The 7,467-nt window shown below is 34.8% G+C and overlaps 1 gene segment (V, D, J or C); it reads right to left on the bottom strand.

The window, feature by feature from the left end:
• Window positions 1-238: 238 nt before the first annotated feature.
• LOC122135697 lies at window positions 239-6,043 on the bottom strand (the record flags this gene model as incomplete). The annotated part of the segment is given in 2 exon segments: window positions 239-637; window positions 5,996-6,043. Coding segments are annotated over 2 exon segments (375 nt in total), but the record flags the coding sequence as incomplete, so codon positions are not given.
• Between the last annotated feature and the right edge of the window lie 1,424 nt (window positions 6,044-7,467).

Below are 7,467 nucleotides of genomic sequence, written 5' to 3'. Positions count from 1 at the left end.
GAATGTAAATCTTTCTGTGGGTCAAATGGAAAGCATCACGTCCAGACAGCAGAAGTGACTGAATGCAGTCTGTTCAGTTTGATTGACAGGGATCATATATTACACCTAAAACATGATGATCATATTAAAACACTGACTCATTCTCTTCACAAATAGAAGATTAATGTTGATTGTGATGATATTGTGTTATTAGTGTTTGTGTTGATCAGTGTTGTGTGTGATTGTGTTTATGAGCAGCTGCAGTATCTCTCAGCTGTATCAGTGCAGTCACTGTGACTCTGACTGACGGAGGTTTTTGTACGACTCTTTATCACTGTGTGAACACATTTTTACTGTTGATCCAGTGTAAACTCAGACAGTAATAATCTCCTGTATCTTCAGTCTGGACTCCACTGATGGTCAGAGTGAAATCAGTTCTGGATCCACTGCCACTGAATCTAGATGGAGTTCCAGTGTAGCGGTTTGTTGCAGCATATATGAGGAGTTTAGGAGCTTCTCCAGGTTTCTGCTGATACCAGGCCATACAAGTATATGAACCTGTACAGACATCTCTCACTGCTGAGTTTGTTTTGCAGTTTATAGTGACTGATTCACCAATCTGAACTGTTTTAACAGAGGGAGTCTGATTCACAGTCACCTGCCCACTGAAACTTAGAAACAGAGTTAGAGTTAGAAAGAACAGGATCTATGTGTAATATTCACTGTTAATAATTATAATAATAATAATAAATAATAAAAACTTTACCTTGAATACATACGCAGAGAGTCAGTGTCCAGATGAAGATGATGATGTTGTTCATTGTTGTTGTTGTGTCTTGTGTGATGATGAAGATTGTGTTGTGTTCTGCTCTCAGTCATGAAGTGTTAAAACTCACAGCACTATAAACACTCTCAGAGCACTGAAGCATGTGCTGATGATGCAAAGAAGTGGGCAGGATTTACAAGTGGATGAACCTTGGTGAAATAGCGTGGACCTCTTATGTATACTGCATAATGGAAGACGATCCGTGTGCCAACAGCCTGTGTGCATTTTTTGCTAAACTGTAGCATATATAGAGATGAGTTTAGTATTTGCAAAATAATGATGCATAATCTAATCTATCATTAGAGGAAATAAACGAAATAGTTGAATACCAAATTTATTTTCTTGCTTTTTTTTCATGAATGTATAAAAATCATCAAAATCATTTCATATGAGTTTAGAATGAAGATGCATTTTTTTTTTCCGCTAGCATCATAATGACTGAGCTGTGTATGAAGTATAATTATAAAAAACGCCATGATAAAAGAGGTCAAAGGGTCCTTTTAAAGCTATTTTGGTAACACTTTATAATAACGTTCTGTTATAAGAAATAGCGTGGACCTCTTTTCTGTGTCTTCTTTTAAAGCTATTTTGGTAACACTTTATAATAACGTTCTGTTATAAGTTATTTATAAATTATTAGTTAATGATGAACTAATCATTAACAAAACATGACTATACATTCATAAATGATTAATAAGTAATAAGTTAACATTTTAGTTATGTTTTATTAATTCAGTTATAAGTCACTTATACGTTATTGGTTAATGATGAATGAATCATTTTCAAAACATGATTATATGTTCATAAATGACTGAGTGGTATGCTAACGATTTACAAATGTGTTGTAAGTTATCTTAAAAAAGTTCAAAACATTGAAATAAATCAAACTGATCATTAGTAGATGGTTTATAAGTTATTAGTTGATACATTATTTATCACTTATAAATCATTGAAGTATTTCTGTCAAAATTGTTTTGTATAATTATCTCAATAAACAATTGTTAATCATGAATAAATGATGAATAAACCATTAGTAAATGATCAGTATATGATTTATTGGCAAACTTGTTAGCCGGTCTGTGTTCAAAAGCACAAACATGCAGGTATGCTAAAGCACTATTTTTAAGAAGATTAATTCATTTGTTTTGAAGTGGATAAGCATTTATAAATGCCTTAGTCAGGTGATTCCAGTGGGTTGTGTTAAATCCGTTCACTCATCAGCACAGACTTGTGTTCTGTGTGGAGTGTGTGGATCTAGTGATGAAGTGAACCCCTTCCACTGAAGCTCACATCAGGTGCACAGAGTTAAAGAATCCATGTGTGTCAGAGAAGACAGCTGTCTATACCCTCACCAGTCAGCACTTAGTACACACTACACAGTGTTCAACACCTGTTATAGATGATGTGTAAACGCATGAATAAATCATTTACAAAGCTTTCTGCATCCCCTAATCTAAAGTGTAAACTATTCATCACTTGTTAATGTGTTACATATCATTTGCAGGCCTTTCTTACCTGTTACACATTATTTGTATATGTATACAAGTCATTTATAACACTTTCTGCATCCCCTAATCTAAAGTGTAAACTATTCATCACTTGTTAATGTGTTACATATCACTTGCAGATCTTTATAAATTATGTACAAACTGCAGTTTGTAAATTTACCATGTATTTACCATATGCAAAGGTTCTGGTATACCTTCCAGTTACAGGATATACAAATCTATACAAATCCCTTACATGATATTTAAATTATAATTTTTTTTTATGCAAATATATTTTACTATTATATCTAATATTATATACTACTATTGATATCTTTGAGCCCCTAACTCACTCCTTATACACAATTTTTTAACCACTTCACAAAAATAAAAACGCAATATAGATATATTGACAGTGACTGTTATCTTAGTTAATATACTGTTGTATAAAAAGATCATTTTAAGCTCCCTACTCCACCCTATAATCTTAAAAATAACCATTTTGACAATATACAAAGTGTAACAGGCAGATAAATGTACGTTAGTCACAATAATTTATTTAAAACATTACAAAAAGCAGTATAAAGAACAGATAAAATGACGCGTGTGCTACATTATCAGTGTTCTGACAGCAAAACAATTTTGTGTGAGTTACAGAATGAAATTAAAGTGTTAAATCGTACATTCGTAAAACATCGTAAAACATTCTCCTGATCTGCATTTCCATCCTTCAAAGCCTCGCGCTGCATCTCACTCAACACAATTTGGCATGTCGCAAACAATCTATGGTGGTCACAAATCACAAGTGACAGCCAATAAGGAGCGAGGTTTGACGTCACTGCCGCAAACCAGGATCGTTGTGTTGAAGCGCCAATTTTGAAAGTTTTAACGCATGAGATGGCAGATATGTACTGTTATTAATGTATAATGATTATATTATGGAAAACAAATCTTTTTCTCACACAGTGGTATCGTACGACTTCTGAAGACTTGGAATAAAATGCACAAAATAATGGACTACGTTTATGGTGCGTTTTCATGTTATGGCGAGCAGCTGTCCCAAGGGAAACAAAATAAAAAATAAACAATTAAGTGCTGATTAAATGGTGGCAAAGTTTTAATTTATTTATTTTAAAAAAAATAAGTTCAAGCTTGGGTAAAGTGGTGGAATGAGATGGATCATATAACAGGAAGATCTGCAAATGATATGTAACACATTTAGAAGTGATGAATAGTTTACACTTTAGATTAGGGGATGCAGAAAGCTTTGTAAAAGATTTATTCATGCATTTACACATCATCTATAACAGGTGTTGAACACTTTGTAGTGTGTACTAAGTACTGACTGGTGAGGGTATAGACAGCTGTCTTCTCTGACACACATGGAGTCTTTAACTCTGTGCACCTGATGTGAGCTTCAGTGGAAGGGGTACACTTCATCACTAGATCCACACACTCCACACAGAACACAAGTCTGTGCTGATGAGTGAACGGATTTAACAGGCCTGTCCTCAAACAAAAAACGACCATATAGGTTGTTTGTGCAAGAACCTTATTACGACCTATATTTAAGTTTTAAAGTTAAGCGGCATCTAGCGGGCGTAAAAATAATGACAGTATCGCGTTGCATCTGTCGTCATGAAATGACGTATAACGTCATTACCAATCAAAACGCACGTTTATTTAAATGCAATGTTTGGACTTTTTACACCGATCTCACAGTAATTCGTACATATTTTACTAGGTGGCTTATTCGTTCGAATGACCACACCTAACCCACCCCCTAACCCTAGCCCTCACAGAAATCATGCTAAATTTTGATTTATTGAGCATATACATTTTACGTGCACGTCCGTTCTCTGGGATCGAACCCATGATAGCATGATTGCATATCAAGGTATAACGCAATAATCTACCAACTGAGCTACACGAAACGCAAATCACAGTGCAAATAAAAGAGTACAAAACATTAATATGAAAACGACCCTTTGCCGATAGGGGCGCAATTGTAGTATACGCTCTGATGGGTCGTATTTCAGGGATTTGGACAAACGACCTATACGAGCGTATTAGTTGGAGGACAGGCTGGATTTAACACAACCCACTGGAATCACCTGACTAAGGCATTTATAAATGCTTATCCACTTCAAAACAAATGAATTACTCTTCTTAAAAATAGTGCTTTAGCATACCTGCATGTTTGTGCTTTTGAACACAGACCGGCTAACAAGTTTGCCAATAAATCATATACTGATCATTTACTAATGGTTTATTCATCATTTATTCATGATTAACAATTGTTTATTGAGATAATTATACAAAACAATTTTGACAGAAAAACTTCAATGATTTATAAGTGATAAATAATGTATCAACTAATAACTTATGCACCATCTACTAATGATCAGTTTGATTTATTTCATGATTTGAACTTTTTTAAGATAACTTACAACACATTTGTAAATCGTTAGCATACCACTCATTAATCATTTATGAACATATAATCATGTTTTGAAAATGATTCATTCATCATTAACCAATAACATATAAGTGACTTATAACTGAATTAATAAAACATAACTAAAATGTTAAATTATTACTTATTAATCATTTATGAATGTATAGTCATGTTTTTAAATTATTAGTTCATCATTAACTAATAATTTATAAATGACTTATAACAGAACGTTATTATAAAGTGTTATCTTGCTATTTACACTTACAATAAATCACATCTAATGATAATACTATTTGTACAAACAGAATTTGCTATAATTTCTATTAGAGTTACATGCTGAAGTTATCTTTAAAAGTTTGAAGGTGTTTCACGGGTTTCTTTCATCATGCCACATTTAAGCAATATCACATGATCAAGAGTACAGTTATACTAAATATCAGATTTTTACAATAAAATATTATGATTTTACCCTAGACAAAATCTTGTTAGTTTGGAAGGTTTTTTTGTTTGTTTGTTTTTTTTTCATGAACTCTGGTAAAAGAAACCACTCTGAAAACACATCAAAAACCTCTGCGCCAGCACTAACTGTTATTTAAAGAAAGTTAAAAAAAAAAAAAAATCTACCTGTACATTTATTTACACTTTTTATATAAAAAATGGACACTAATTATTATTTTAACTTTGCTAAATATTGTCATTGTGTTGTTTGTCATCCTCTGATCAGCAGCTGCAGTATCTCTCAGCTGTATCAGTGCAGTCACTGTGACTCTGACTGACGGAGGTTTTTGTACGACTCTTTATCACTGTGTGAACACCCAGCTACCACTGATGTAGTGTTCACTCTGACAGTAATAATCTCCTGTATCTTCAGTCTGGACTCCACTGATGGTCAGAGTGAAATCACTGTTAGATCCACTGCCACTGAATCTAGATGGAGTTCCAGTGTAACGGCTTGTTTGCAGCATATATGAGGAGTTTTAGGAGCTTCTCCAGGTTTCTGTAAATACCAGGCTAAATGATTATATCCATGCACATTACTGCTGGTTCAGTTTATTCTGACTTCTTGTCCTTGTTGAGCTGCTGTTATTGATGGACTCTGAGTTACAGTGACCTGTCCTCTACACTCTGAAAAAAAGAACAAGAATAACATTTTGAAAAATCTGTTAATGACGTAAATTTCATATTTCAAAGAATGAATATTATTTATCAGATTTTATCACACAAACCTTGAGCAAACAGTGTGAGAGTCCAGATGAGGATGATGATGTTGTTCATTGTTGTTGTTTTGTCTTGTGTGATGATGAAGATTGTGTTCTGTTCTGCTCTCAGTCATGAAGTGTTAAAACTCACAGAACTATAAACACTCTCAGAGCACTGAAGCATGTGCTGATGATGCAAAGAAGTGGGCAGGATTTACAACAGCTTGAGCTGCTACAACTGATACTGTAATATTTTTCTTTCACAGTAATGTTTTTAAACCATTTACTGATAATCACGTTGCTTATTGTAAAATATTAGTTTTGTTCATTTGTTGTTGCACTGGCTGATGTGACACTAGTCTTAGTCTTTATATTGACATCTATCAGAAAAAAATCAACACAAAAAAAAAATTCAAAACCAAACAAATTAAGTACTTAAAGGAGCCATGTGTAATGTCTGGCAAAAAAAAATCAAGTCATACTCCACATTCCATACCAGATGGGGGCAGTATGCCTCAATAAAGTGAATTGGTCTACTCTAGAGTAACAAACGAGAAAAGGCATAGTCTCTATGCTCCGCCCCTACCTTCACAACAACCCTAGAGCCATAGCCGAAGCCTAAAGGACGTTTTGCCTCCAGAGGAACGTTTGGTGATGTCAAATGAAATTGAAACATGACATCTTCAAGCTACTCCCCTTCACATTTACCAGTGAATATGTTCATATTAGTTTTGTTCATATTACATTTTGAGTTGTATATACACATTATTTGAATTAAATTAATTTGACAGACAGCATTCTGTCAACATCATTGGTCAACATCAGACAGCTGATATTGACCAAGCTAGCGCCAACCAACGTAACCAGAGCTGCCAACTCTCAAGCATTCACCGTGAGACACACGCAATTGACTCTTTTCACACGCTTTCAAAAACTTGACCGCTCTGAATATAGTGAGTGAGCTCTCTCTCTCTCTCTCTCTCTCTCTCTCGGGTTCATTATCATCGAAGACATTTCAAGCTTCTTAGGTAATGTTACATTTTAGCATCAGCTTGGTAGAGACGGCCTTTGGTAGATAACAGGTAAAAACCGGATCGGATCTGTGGGTAAGTTATAGCTAGCTAATTATCAAACGCAGCTACGGTTAGCCATCGCTAACATTAGCATGTTTATCGAACAGCCTTCGATACATTTCTATGTTATAACTTCCCGAAAAAAAAAAACGCAAACATATGAAACAAAACTTCTAGCGAAATACTAACAGCATCTTACCAATCCAAAAGAAATGTTGCAAGTTCGGAGTCGAACCTCATTTCTTTCAAGTCCATCAGTTGTCTCCAGCGATGGAAAGCAGTGCCGATGTTTACTCTGGTTCGGCTCCTTTTCTTATCGGATTTGATTTGTGACTCCGAGCGCGGTTGTTTCCCTGTAGCGGGTGGTGGTGGTAGGTGTCTCTTGCCAAGGGCTTCAGCCATCCTTCCGCTCTCTTCCCTGAACTGAAATGAAGTAGTGGGCTGT

Source organism: Cyprinus carpio, chromosome A25, assembly GCF_018340385.1.
Source record: "Cyprinus carpio isolate SPL01 chromosome A25, ASM1834038v1, whole genome shotgun sequence".
Taxonomy (NCBI): Eukaryota; Metazoa; Chordata; class Actinopteri; order Cypriniformes; family Cyprinidae; genus Cyprinus; species Cyprinus carpio.
This window is presented reverse-complemented; position numbering and strand designations above follow the sequence as displayed.